At 34.7% G+C, this 14017-nt stretch overlaps 3 protein-coding genes and 1 pseudogene across 3 annotated transcripts; 3 read left to right on the top strand and 1 right to left on the bottom strand.

Annotated features, from left to right (window-relative positions):
• The first annotated feature begins 1018 nt into the window (after window positions 1–1018).
• On the top strand, window positions 1019–2841 carry LOC108810623 (uncharacterized). Its single transcript, XM_018582727.2, has 5 exons — window positions 1019–1296; window positions 1413–1730; window positions 1835–2193; window positions 2323–2533; window positions 2633–2841. The coding sequence occupies exons 1-5, from the start codon at window positions 1227–1229 to the stop codon at window positions 2674–2676; spliced, it is 1002 nt and encodes a 333-aa protein (XP_018438229.1). The 5' UTR covers window positions 1019–1226; the 3' UTR covers window positions 2677–2841.
• A 776-nt stretch (window positions 2842–3617) lies between these two features.
• Window positions 3618–5146, top strand: LOC108806816 (pentatricopeptide repeat-containing protein At3g42630). Its single transcript, XM_018579013.2, has 2 exons — window positions 3618–3820; window positions 3910–5146. The coding sequence occupies exons 1-2, from the start codon at window positions 3713–3715 to the stop codon at window positions 5038–5040; spliced, it is 1239 nt and encodes a 412-aa protein (XP_018434515.1). The 5' UTR covers window positions 3618–3712; the 3' UTR covers window positions 5041–5146.
• Window positions 5147–7831: 2685 nt separating this feature from the next.
• Window positions 7832–8211, top strand: LOC108808517 (EMBRYO SURROUNDING FACTOR 1.1-like; annotated as a pseudogene).
• Window positions 8212–11000: 2789 nt separating this feature from the next.
• Window positions 11001–12993, bottom strand: LOC108813461 (serine/threonine-protein phosphatase PP1 isozyme 2). Its single transcript, XM_018586025.2, has 3 exons — window positions 12608–12993; window positions 11500–12059; window positions 11001–11417 (listed from the first exon to the last, which is right to left on the bottom strand). The coding sequence occupies exons 1-3, from the start codon at window positions 12807–12809 to the stop codon at window positions 11244–11246; spliced, it is 936 nt and encodes a 311-aa protein (XP_018441527.1). The 5' UTR covers window positions 12810–12993; the 3' UTR covers window positions 11001–11243.
• Between the last annotated feature and the right edge of the window lie 1024 nt (window positions 12994–14017).

Below are 14017 nucleotides of genomic sequence, written 5' to 3'. Positions count from 1 at the left end.
AGATTTATAAATATTTTTGGATTTGGAAATCTTTGATACATTTACTGATTTTAAAATCATTTCAGAAGAGTTTAGATGAATTTTAGAATCAAATTAGCAGGTTTTTATAAATCAACCCAAAGGATTTATAAGTACTGTGACCAGATTGAAGATGCAAGCCGGAGATCGCTTTCTTCTTTGCTAAAAGATTTATTGGTAGATAAGTATGTTTCGTTTAGAGCTGTAACGAGAACGTCAAGCTTGAGTGTCGTGCAAGTCAGCAACCACTGAGAATCAGCTTAACTTTACTTACATCTTTTGTGAAAAGTCAATATGTAGCATCTGTCCATTATATATGTAAGATTTTCGCTGGGAGTTCCCAGAGAAATGAAAATTTCAGATATTGATGAAGTGATCTTTGCTGGTGAATCTGCACGTATTAATTCATGAGGAAAGTTGGGAAAACAGTATTTGATTTAATTTAATTATAATGTCACGGTAATTCCTGATGAGGTTGTAGTTCTAAGTGGTATCGTTTTGTTTTCATAAACTGAAAATGCGTTGATTATAAATTGAAACAAGAAAATATACAAATCTAACAAAATAACAGGTTTTACCTCAGTATTTGCTCCTTTTGTATTTTAATCTGGAAAACACTAGCAAATCCACGGAAATCCAAATGTAAACCAAATCTTTATACAAATTCTTATTAATGAATAACACATGATTTCAAAATCTAATCTAAAATTGTAGAACCAATAACATTAGATTTGAATATAGATTTTTAAATTATAGAACCAATAACACTAGATTTAATATAGATTTCTAAATCCATTAAAATATAGAAACCAATAACACCTCCTAAATTTATCCAAAACCCTGTTTTTGGGTTAAACAGAGTGTGCATTAAATGATCATTTTCCCACATTTGTAATGTCTGCTTCCATTATTTTTTTATAGCAAACTCTACAAACGCGACTCCAATGATTCAGCTCGAACATGAATTTTTTATTTTTTTTGGTAAAATCAAACATGAATATTTAGGGCAGAGACTTTGTTTCTTTTTAAAATGCTTCTTCAATTAGAGGCCATGGCTATGTTTAAGCAACTTTTAACGGTCTTTCCAAGAATCTCGGAGACACAAGATTCGTGGACATGCACACATTTCCTTCTCTTATATGTTATCTGAGAATCAAAGTTCCAAACAGAAAAATTTTCAAGGCTTTTTGTCTTTTTCTTTTCTTTAGATGATGTCGCCTCAACTTGATCCGGTGGCTGAGCTTGAAACCTTAAAAACACATGTTGATCATTCAGCAAGTACTAGCTTCTCAACACTTTTCAAAAAATGATACAGTTTCACAATATCCATTTCGTTTGTTTCTCAGTGATCTGATTTAATTTGATTTGATCTTCTTTCATAACCAAAATTTCAGCTGGTGAAGCTTCAAAGTTGTCACCTACTGGCTCAACGAGAAAGGAAAATGAGCATCATGAAGAACACTCTCACCATAAGAAATCTTTGTTATCCAAAATGAAGGATAAGGCTAAAAAACTGCAGCACAGTCTCAGCGGCAAGAGGAGACATGATGAAGAAGGTGGTGATGCAACCATGTCGCCGCCGTTTTGCAGATCAGAAGACCACCAAGTTAGACAAGCAGGAGGTTATGCGACACTTTCACCACGTGACAAGTCTAAATATCTTAAAGAGAGAGAAGAAGGAGAAGTAGATCCTGAATATCTTGGAGCCCCAAGTAAATCAAATTAAAGCAAAGCTCCATAAAAAAAAATAACCTTTTTTTTTGTTTTCTTGAAGTTGCCTAAGACTGATCGATCGTCTTGTGTGATATTTTTATAGTGTATGAATCAAAGAGGGCACCCGAAGAGTTAAAAGAGACTGCGAGGCAGCATCCCCGGGAAACTCCTGTGATCACTGAGACTAACGTCTTGTCTGTTCTCCCACCCAGTCACAACGCTGAACAAGAACACAAGGATTGCACAGGTTCAAAAGCTATTAGTCCAAACAAGACAGTAACAGAAACCGTAACAGAGACGCTAGCACCTGCTTATGCTAAAGTCTCTGAGGCTACTCACGCTATAACTAAAAAGATTCAAGACATGGCTTTTCCGGAATCAACAGAAGCAGAACGGAAGGCAAATGATGTTTCAGAAATCAACACTGCAGGAACTAACCAACCGGCTGGCTTCAACACTAAGGTACTATTTTTTTTTGGGCAACACACTAAGGTACTATATAACTTGTTTTTTATGTATTACCTCTGGCATCTATGTCCGCACGTTTGATTCAGACAATCATTTGTCTGCTTGAATAAATGTGCTAATCAGGTATGGGACAAAGGCGTATCAATGAAAGAATACATAAGCCAGAAGTTTGAGCCTGGGGAAGATGATAGAGCACTTTCTCAAGTGATAACTAAAGCTATCAGTCCTCGCAAAGCTTCCTCTGAGGCTTCTACATTTGGTGGAGCCACAAACATGGCATCTGCTCCAAATTCAGCAGGCAACAAAGGTCCCCTTTTAGCCAACACGAATGAAAGTGAGTTTCTCTTCTAGTTTTCAAACTCAAATAATAGGTTTTAACCATTTGACAAAGCCTACACTTCACTTGCATTCTGATGCGTTTGTTGAACTGCAGTTGTTGAGGTAGAGAATCATGGGAAGATGCTTCAACCAAACTGAAGAACAAAGAGGGTTTCTTTAATCTGTGTTGTCATCCACGAAGCCTCTCTGTAAAAAAAAGAAACTTTCTATTTCAATCATCTCTTTTCTCTATTATACCAAAACTCAGATTCATAGTCTAAAGTCTCTTGTTTTGTTTTATTTTGTTTGTTCAAACTCATTGTTTCTGGTTTCTCAAGTCTTTTGACTTGGAATATTTGAATGGAAATTCCTTTGACAAAAAAGGTCTGTTATATACAAATGAGACTGAAGATTCTAACACAGGCTCTTTTTTTTTCGTTCATTTAGTTTACTTCTGTAAAATATATATATATCTATCTTTATTAAAATTAAAATACAAAATAGAACTAATCTTTTTTCAACATTTTTTATAACACCATTTTTATTGTTTTTCTATTCTTTTTACCTACATCATTAATTACTAAAATAATATATCATATGTCATTATGATATATTATTATGACGAGTGGTTTCTAGATTCACCCCTATAAATTACTATCAATAGTATTTTATTATTTCAGATTCAATATACTTTTAAAAAGAAAACAAAATAATAAGAATCTATCAAATTATATTATGATTTTTTAAATAAAAACAGTTGTAATAAAAGTTAATGCTAAAAATCCTGAAATTAAACTTTTAACTAAGTGTTTAGCTTAAAAACCTTTAAACTAATTTTATTAGATGGATTAGATCTTTCATTTATAGTTCCGATAAAACAAATCAATTTCACAGTAAATATCTAGTTTAAGAGTTTTACTCTAACAAAACTTAGTTGCAGAATTTTAACACTAAAAATCTTTAAAAAATTAAAATTAAAATTTGTAAAACTATAACTACTAAAATTTATAAAATTAATGCCTCAAGCAAATTATGTAAATATATGAGCCAAATTTGCTTTAAAGTTTTCACTACATGCAATAAAACTTGGTACTGTTCACTTTTCTGCACTGACTTTGATGAAACCTTCTCTTTCTGTTGGTGTCTTTGTCTGCATCACCGGACGCCTTGAATCTTCATATCTGAGACGATAACAATGGCGTCGCTTCTTACCACGGGGCTCGTACAACCGCACCATCTCTCTTCGAGAAGCCACCGAATCAAACTCTTATCTCGCTCTACAGATTCGCCAATCACTCGGAAGGTAACCTACCTACAAAATTTGTATCAGAGGTCACCTTTTTATTCTTATATTTCTTCTCAAATTGGTACCTCTATCTTCGTCGTGCACAGCTTTCTAGAGATCCCAGTCGAAACCTCAAAGTCGTAGACTACGCTCCCCTCATCGAATCCCTAAACCGGAGAAAACTACCCGATCAAGCTCACCAGGTTTACATCCAAATGAAATCACACAACCTGCTTCCTAACTACAGAACGCTCTCCGCTCTCATGCTCTGCTTCGCTCGTAACGGCTCCGTCCCTCGAGCGCGCGCCATCTGGGAGGAGATTCTAAACAGCTCTTTCGTCCCCGATCTCCTCACCATCTCCAACCTCGTCTCCGCTCACGAGAAGATCGGCCGTTTCGACGAAGTTTCGAAAATCACCAGAGACGTAACCGCAAGGCATCCCAAGCTCCTCCCCGCCGTATCCTCCCTCGCTATCACCTGTTTCGGAAAGAACGGTCAGTTGGAACTGATGGATGAGGCATTAGATGAATTGGATTCTAACGGAATCTCCTTAGATCCCGCCACCGCTAAGGCGGTTATGAGATGCTACAGTACGTTGGAGAAGATGGAGCAGGCTTACGTCCGGGTTAAGAAGTCTGTTGGTGTGATAGAGGAAAGAGAGATAAGAGCTTTGTTGGTAGCATACTTGAAGGAAAGGAAGTTTTATCGTCTGCGTGAGTTTTGTTTCGACGTTGGTCTTGGGAGGAGAGATCTTGAGGATCTGTTATGGAACTCGGTGTTGCTGTCGTACGCGGCGGACTTTAAGATGAAGAGCCTGCAGAGAGAGTTCATCAAGATGCGAGGGGAAGGTTTCTCTCCCGACCTTACCACTTTCAACATCCGTGCTCTCGCGTTTTCTAGGATGGCGCTTTTCTGGGATCTGCATCTCACTCTCGAGCATATGAGGCGGTTGGAGATTGTTCCGGATCTTGTGACTTTTGGATGTGTGGTCGATGCGTACGTGGATAGGAGGCTAGGGAGGAATCTTGAGTTCGTGTACAACCGGATGAACGTGGACGATTCTCCTGTTGTTTTGACTGATCCGCTTGTCTTTGGAGCGCTGGGGAAAGGAGATTTCCATCTTAGCTCGGAAGCTGTTTTGGAGTTCGGTCATCGGAGAGAGTGGACGTATAGAAAGCTGATTGGAGTTTATCTCAAAAAGAAGTTGCGGAGAGACCAGATTTTCTGGAATTACTAGCCACCTCTTTGCTGCAGTGTGGTAAAACTAGACTTTGTTAAATGTTGTTGTAATTAGCATGTCTGTAAAGAATACTTATTGGTTACAAAGCTAATCCTTGTTGCAATGTGTGTGTCCATATTATTGCGTTTCCAACACAGTCATTCGTTAATCATTCTTGTGTCTTCGGGTTGTAGTAGCAGCTTAGACTTGTCAAGCGAAACCTCTGATCTTTGATGATTGGATATTTTGGTACGCTCACTATATCAGGCAGTCTATAGAAGAAGATAAACTCATATAAACAGGTTGTTGTTCTATGTTGCAAATTTCTTGTTTATAATCTTGTGGTCAGTTTTGGTTTGATTGAAGCAACAAATTACCTTTAGCTCACTTGGCTGATATCTGCTAAGGAATGAGCTAGAAAGACAGCCAGCTAAGAGACGAAGAAGGAGAGGCGCTACAACCGAGGAAGTTAACAAGAGCAACCATCTTCAACCAAGGCTAGAGAAACGTCTTCAAGGTTCAGCACTAGACTCACATGCATCTCATCAAGAACGGATGAATGGTGGATGTTCCGATTGGGTGAAAACCAGTCTGGTCTCTGTATCAGAATTAGCAGATATTCTTACATAAAAATGTTACGAGTTGGAAGGGAAAGAAGTTGATATAGCAGGGGGATTCACATACCTTTTACAACCAAAATAGGTATGCACAGATGTGTTTGATAAATAGGAATATAGCCTCAAAGGTTCTCCTTTAGAACCCTTTACGAAGCTAACCAAAGAATTTAAGAAGAATTGTGTACTTGGAGCTGAAGGTTTCGGCAAGGTTTGCAGAGGAGATCTTATTGCTGGTTCTGAAATCGCAATTGAAAGAGTATCTCATGGTTAGAACAAGGAATGCAAGAGTAGGTTTCAGAAATTGCTACAATGGGAACACTAGGACACATGAACTTGGTTCAACTTTTTAGTTACTGCAAAGGAATTGCGAATTGCTTACTGCACGGCTTGAACTTTTTGGTTACGCATAACTCTTGAGAGTTCTTCCACCTATCTTCCTATAGCATCTTCTAGATGTTTTTTTTAGCATGTTAATCACCGTTTTAGATTCTGTTTGTCTATTCGATTGAGGATGTCGGTGTGACAAATATGAGTATGTCCAAGTTAATGCAAAATTCCTTGAAGTTAGTGCTTGTGAACTCTGGTCCGTTATACTTCGGTTTCTATATAAATTAAGAAAGAGATCGAAATACATGTAAATTGTTATTAATTATATCTCTCTGACTAATATAGTATTTGAGACAAATAAAAAACAAATAAAATTATTTATAAAATCAATACAATTAATTTTTACCTGAAAATAAATATAATTTGCATTAAAATTGTAAATTGATATTTTTTTGTAAGAAGAAAAACATTAGAATGACATTTACGTCTATTTCAAAATAGTTAATGTTTTGGTTTAAGAATGGAGATATATACTGTTATCTAAAAATATCATTAAAACAAAAATTATTTCAACCAATCATCAAAAAAAATTATGAAAATATCATTGGCACACAATTTTCAATAAAACTAAAATTAATATAGAAATACTAAAATATCATATATTTTGAAACATCAATTTTTTTAAAACATCATCTAATTTGGAACGGAATGAATATGTGACAATTGCAAGAGCAAAGAAAATATAGTTCTTTTGTTGTTTGTAGAGTTTTTTTCATTAACTTATATATTGTTTATTGATTTATGGTTTGTTCATATATTTTCTATCTCTTAGATATTATTTGAAAAGTGATTTGTAATGTGTTATAATTACATTGGATTTAAAAGAAAAATAATGACATGACATATTAACAATGATGATATGGTTTAAAGTTAATTGTGACATGAACATTTACATTTAATGTTGATTTATAATTTTTGTAAACTTTTTACAATATGGTAATATCTCATATATCATCTCATTAATATAATAAAAATAATAAAATAGCAGAAAGAAATATAATAATATTTACAATGTTTGAAATATTATTTAATATTTTATAACTATATAATTTTTATTACTAAAAAAATTCCTCAAAATTTCATGCAGCTTTTTTAAATTATAATTTTGTAATTTCAATACCTTTTTAGTATCTACAATTTTAAAAATAATATTTAGTTTTACGTTTTGATAATTATATACATAATATTTTTCTTCAATTTAAAAAGTTATTACAAATTACTATGTTCAAACATTAGTATAGAAATATAAATATGTGAATTTAGTAATAAGAAAAAATAATTGTTAAATGTAATTGGAGAACTAAAAGTATTAAAGGATGCACACTTAACTATTTTCAAATTATACTGACATTAATTTTAATTGTATCTAGCTATTATTACAAATAAAATACAAATGCATTTGTATGTATAATAACAAATTTAAATATTTTTTGATAAAACTAATATTAAAGTTAGCAAAAAAAATTTCTAGTCAACTTTTTGCTAGATCTTGGTCAAAATTTTTGTAATGGCACAACAATATAAAGTCACATAACGATAGATTCAACCAAGTAATAATCACTGATTTTTTTTCCTTTTAAAAAACAAAATTACTTATACTTAATATGAAGATGGTTGAAGATTGACCAAAATATATCAAGAAGATTTCTTACGAGTTACGAAATTGTCGTGCCTAATTGAAATTGATTCAGCTATCCCTCTCTCTATATATGTATATTGTAATTGTTTAAGCTTTGTATTTTACAAATACCCAACAACAGCAAGACTAACAAATTCAAGAAACAATTGTTTTAGATAGCGAAACCATGAAATCAACACAAATAACTCTCGTTTGTATTATCCTGCTATGCCTCTTCTCTCTGCATCAATGTATATAATTTTCTTCACACATGTATGTATATTTAGCATATTTTTTTTTCGTCCTTAGTTTGATTTGTGCTTTACCAATCAATGTTTAGGTGGGAGGATGGAGTAAAGAGAGATAGGGAGATCAAGCAAAATATATGTCCCACAGTGTATCAGATCCAATTGTTATGGCAATCCCCTTGTGAGAAATTGTTGGTGCTGCTATAGTGACCCGGATCATTGTGCGCTAGACAGAGAGGTCTGCATGAAATTCAAATGTTGAACCCATTGTTGTTCTGTTAATTTCGCTTTCTATTATACCCAAAACATAACAATAATGTCACACAGTATTTTACTTCTCTTTGTTGAGCATTTCCTTGCTTTAATAAAAAAACTAATAATCTTTATATGATAATAATCTTGAGAATTTATGTTTTGCGTAATGTGTATTCGATTGCATCAAAGGTAGTTTTTATTAAAAGTTGCATCAAAGGCAGTTTGTTTAAAGACTTTGAGACAAAAATGTAACATATGCGGTCGGATTTTACGAGAACTTGGTTTGTAGTTGAACTGGTTAAGCTTGAATTTTTTTTTTCAAAATTGGCAAGGCTGACAAAACTCAGAACAATCTGAAAGCTCTAGAGTTCGAGCATGCTAGAGCATGTTCGTAAATCCTACAAATGAAGTGATACGCAAGCTGAAAGAGGTATTAACACCGGTGAAGAAAATAAAAACCATTAAACAGAGTATGGCGTGGACAAGAATTAATATCCTCGCTGTTTTGGCTAGCTGGCAGACAAAAGAATTTGGTGTGATCATCACAATATTTGTAGCGAAGATATTGTGATCTTCACAATATATAGGGAAGATTCAACTTTAGGTTGCGTGTGCATTTTTGCAGAGCTTAAGAAACAAAGAAGATTATGTTCTTGAGGCTCAAGGTTTCTTACTATGGTGTGTGAACAAACAGTGCAGCCCAGCAATCGTTGAGTCACGTGAGTTGGGTAGATAGTAACTGATCTGTCTCAAATCGTGTATGACGTCGAATAAGTCGGATTAAATATATCTGTAAGAGATTTCTAATATGAGAGAGATATTCTCAGATCCACTAGTGTTCATATTGTCAATGTATATATATAAAACATTGTTCTTTTTTTAGCCGTTCCAATATTGCAACATGATTACAAAAATTCAATGGAAAATCTGAAGCTCTAAACATATCTACCTACAAAAGGAGCAACGCTTTAATTTTGTGACAAAACATGAGGAGACATACAAAAAAAAAAGATTTCTAAAATCCGAAACCCGTCAGCGCGCGCCTTTCACCGAGATATTGCACAAGTCGTTCACTGTTGTTGAGTAAGAGGATATATCACGGTCACAAAGACTAAGATGACGCAAATCAATCCAGTTCCTAAACCGCTCGAAACGTTATTCCAGACGCTAAAATTGCCTTTGAGATAAAGCGTGATGAAGAAGATTAGGGCGACTGAAAAGATCGCAAACCCATGTTTAAGTAGAGATTGCAAAATTCGATCACTGTTTTCGTTGAAGAAGATCGCAGCGACGATGACTAACAAGATGACGCAAATCCATCCCGTTCCTAAACCGCTCGGTTTGAAATCAGCCGTCTTTGAAACGTTATTCCAGCCGCTCAAATATCCTATGATTCTTATCACACCGTAGATAAACGAAACTGGGAAGAAACAGATCTCAGCGAGTGTCATCTTTGATGGCTCTTAATCTTTTGTATTTATGTGTGTATAGACAAATTAAACTGAATGAATACTCCTCTTGGCTACTACTCTATTTTATAGTGCATGTTTGATCCTCATGGAGTTTTCCTTTTTTTTGTTAATTAGGTTTTCTCTAGTTTTCCTTTTTTTCTTATATTTTGTTATTTCCTTTTTTTCTGTTTTTCTTTCTTTACGACATTTCCTTTTTTGTTGAATAGATATATGGAGTGCAAAATAAAAAAAAACACTTAAATAACAATTATTGATGGCACATATATTACAGGAAAATTTATAAAAGCCTAACCTGCTTGTTATCACTTGCATTATTCACAAGCAAACGTATGGAGTCCCTTAAGTATTACCACTAATCTCCACAAGAACACAATCCATTATCTTATTTTAATTTTTGAATTCAAAAAGTTCTGCGCTGAAATTCAAAATCTCTCATTGTAGCAGGACAAAAGCCGGTTATTTATTCTCTTCCCTCTCAACTGCCAAACTCGAACATGTCACCTCTAATCTTTGGGAAGAAGGCTTCACCAGTAGAGTTAGCAGCTTCGGGTTACACCAGTGGCGGAGATGAGTTTTCACATCTCTAACCAACCAAAATCTCCCTTTCCACAAACTTTCGAGATGAACTTTGTAAACAAGTGACAGTCCTCACACTAACTCAAGTTCTTGGTTGATCCTGATCGATTCTCCTTTCGCTGTATTTATGTACCCTTTATCCTTCATACTGCGACGGATTTTAAATAAAATTCTCATCTAGTGGTGTCAGTGGTGAAGGTTGGAATGAATATAGGAGAAGAAAACTACTATCTTGCTTAACAAGCAAACGGAATACCAAAAGAACTTTACTAGTTTAATTTTTGGATGTAACTGTGTTTTAAATTGGAACTTTCATATGGCTGAAAACCTGAATCTTGGAAGAACACTTGAGACAGAAAAGACTGAGAAGTCCATCTATCTTCAAAATGTGAAAGGTTTTAATGAACAAAAAAAGAAGCTTGATGAGCTTTTCGTAGTGCAGCTTCTTCTCCACTAGAGTTTGCTTCATCATCATGGTCTGCAATGGGACTGATAAAAACAGATCTCAGCTCCAAGAAAACCACAGCTACGATTAATGCTAATTAGTCCCTCTGTTCTACTTAGAATCCATGAAACTGCAGTGCCCTTGCAGTCTGTCCCTGATATAATATAATGTATAGATCAACTAAGGTATTCAAAGGAGTATAAAAGAGAGCAAATTTTGGGTTGAAGAAAAAAGATAACAAGCAAAAGAAGTGGCAGAGATGTAAAATCGTGTTGGGAAGGACTGAAAATGCACATACGAGAGAGAGAGAGAGAGAGAGAGACTTCCTCCATATATTACGTGCTGATAACCACTTTCAACGACAGGAAAGGTCATAATTATGATGAATGAAACATGGAAAAAAAATTGTTACAAACTCTTAAAAAAGGTCTCTGTACATCAAATGAGTCACTATTGGTAAATCCAAAACTCTTACAGATGCGATCAAAGCTTAGTCATGGACTTAGTCTGAGATGAGAGAACTTTTTTTTTTTAACTAACAGTATTTCAGATGAAACCAACCAAGGTAGCAAGTGGGAAGTCCAACGGTTTCGTATGTGTGTTTCAGAAGAACCTTGGCTTTCGATCGGCAGGCTTAAGAATTTGGAAAGAGCACATCAAACTTTCATCGACGCTCATCATAGCGCCCGCATTGTCGAACTCACCACAGTAGTTTGGAGCAGAGAATATAGTCACAAGCTGTCTATCAGCAAAGAACTCATACCCATCCTCTACAACCTGTAGAGAGTAAGTAACATCATATAATTAGAATCGATATTTCGCAGCTAGTAAGAAAACAAAACAATGATATATACAAAACCTGGTGGGCACGGCAGACTAAATCCATATCGTTTTTAATTAGAAACTCGGCGACTTTGTCAGCACCAAAAGTGTAGGAGACGCCACGGTCATTCATCCCCCACCCCTTGACGCCTTTACTAGGATCAGACCAAAGAAGGTCACAGAGCAAACCAGAGTCTGGAATATCAGTCGGACGCTCGATGTTCTTAATCTGCTCGACGCTGGTGAGATCAGGAGAGAGACCACCGTGCATACAAAGTATCTTCTCGTCTATGACAGCAGCCAAAGGGAGACAGTTGAAACAGTCAGTAAACACTTTCCAGAGCTTGACGCTGAATCTCCGTTTACACTCGTCGTAGAAACCGTAGATTCTGTTGATAGATGCGCACTCGTGGTTTCCTCTCAAGAGGAAGAAGTTCTCGGGGTATTTGATCTTGTAGGCAAGGAGAAGACAGATAGACTCCAAACTCTGCTTCCCACGGTCTACGTAATCTCCTAGGAACAAGTAGTTTGCTGCAGGTGGGAATCCTCCGTACTCGAAAAGTCGCAGTAAATCTGAGTATTGACCGTGAATATCACCTGTAACAAACAAAACAAAACACAGAGGAAGCATAACCAAACAATGTTTAAAGGAAAATAAAGATAGCAGTAAAGTACTACATCATTAAGTACGCTCTCCGGTGAGGGAATGTTAAATCACTGGTAGTCACATGCTAAGAGATATCTGAGTGTAGGCGGATTTGAACTCAGTTTGCTTAGCAACGCTACAATGTATGTTACCACCGGACCACTAACACGTGGTTTAGTGTAAACTCAAGAGGTTAATGTAATAATATTTTTTCTCTCCTTTGCTTTTCTTTCTTCCAAGAGAGAGAGAGAGAGATGCTAATCATCACTGTCTCTTATCCACTCTCTACATTCCTAAAAAAAACTTCAATTCTATTCGTTAATAGCCTAAACATATTATTATTTCTTCTAAACTATTAACACTTTCCACAAAACTAAACAAGATTGTTATTGGTTGCTGAAAAAAACAAACAAACAAACTTTTTTGATCAAGAATCTCAGATCTCAAAAGTAAAACAAACAAACCAGGAAGGTGGAAAGAGATAAGATATATATGTTACCACAGATCTTGACGGGGGCATCGAGCTCGAGGAGACTGGGCTGCTGAAGGAATATCTGTTTGGAGACAACGCAAAGCTGTCGGATCTCAGAGTCGTTGAGCATCATAGACTGCTTTGTCCCTGCTGGCTTTGTGTTTCTGTAATCAAGCAAACGCCGAATGATATCGTCCAGAGCATCAGGGTCCATGCTTCCTTGCGCCATCCCCCCCCGTCCACTAACCTTACGATCTTCCAAAAGAGTTTCAAATCTTTCGGACAAGATTCGATCGCCGAGTAAAGTTATTTGGCTTCTTATAAATATTTCGTTTTAGTGTGATTGATGTCTGCGTTTACCGAATAATGATTTGGCCATCTCTCCTTGGGCTAACTTTTGTTTCTTTTGTCCCTTCTCATATAAAATATATATATTAATAGATATACTCTTTTTTTTTGTCAACATTAATAGATATACTCTCTCTCCGTTTTATTATAAGTTTTTCACATATATTAAAACTTATTAATTTTTTAAATATATTAAAATTATTAATTTTTAAATACATCTTTAATTAGTATTTTTATTTTATTTCATTTTATTAACTTATAAACTAAAATATAAGGATAAAAGTAAAAAAAATATAACACAGCATTGAAAATACAAATGATAATTATAGTAAAACAAATTTAACACATTGACAGTTATAATGAAACGAAATAAGTTTCAGCTTAACTAAATCTGTAAACTTAGGAAAAAACAATTTAAAAATTTTAGAATAGTTTACGATTTAATATTTAATTTGAGAAAAACCTAAACTCCTTTTATCTATTCTATTAATTCTTCCGCATGACTAAAAGTTGTGTCTACTTTTTATAAAGTTGTGTCCACTTTTTAAATTTTATAACTGTCCATTAAATATCAATAATAAATGATAATTATGCATTTTATAAAAATATTGTAAACCACTAATTCAGTTCCATATTATGCGGGACTCACTTCCTCTCAAACTGTCGACTAATTTTAGTTTCAAAGAGTACAGTTTTTTTTTTTGACGGTACAATTTCATATAACTAATAATTTGTGCAAGTATAATACAACACACAAACTTGCATAGGTTTAATCACAAAACAGACATATTTGTAGGTTCAGAAACGTGGGCATGGTGATCGATTACTCGGCCATGGAGCCGAGAGTTACCGTGGTGATTTGTCAAATTCGATGAATAAATTGGTTTTCTAAAAATAATCCATTTTCTAGGTTTTGAATGGAATTTATATACCAGATCTACAAAATTGATGAAAGATCTGAAAGAAAAACACAATATTGCAGTTTATAATGATACTTTTATATGACGACTATGGAAATGTTTTTGCAGAAACCTACAAGTTATCATAAAGAAGACGACGATTTATTTACAATAAAACCATTCATTAAAG

This window comes from Raphanus sativus, chromosome 6 (genome assembly GCF_000801105.2).
Source record: "Raphanus sativus cultivar WK10039 chromosome 6, ASM80110v3, whole genome shotgun sequence".
Classification (NCBI taxonomy): domain Eukaryota; kingdom Viridiplantae; phylum Streptophyta; class Magnoliopsida; order Brassicales; family Brassicaceae; genus Raphanus; species Raphanus sativus.
The sequence above is the reverse complement of the archived record's forward strand: the minus strand, read 5'-3'. Positions and strand labels throughout refer to the sequence as shown.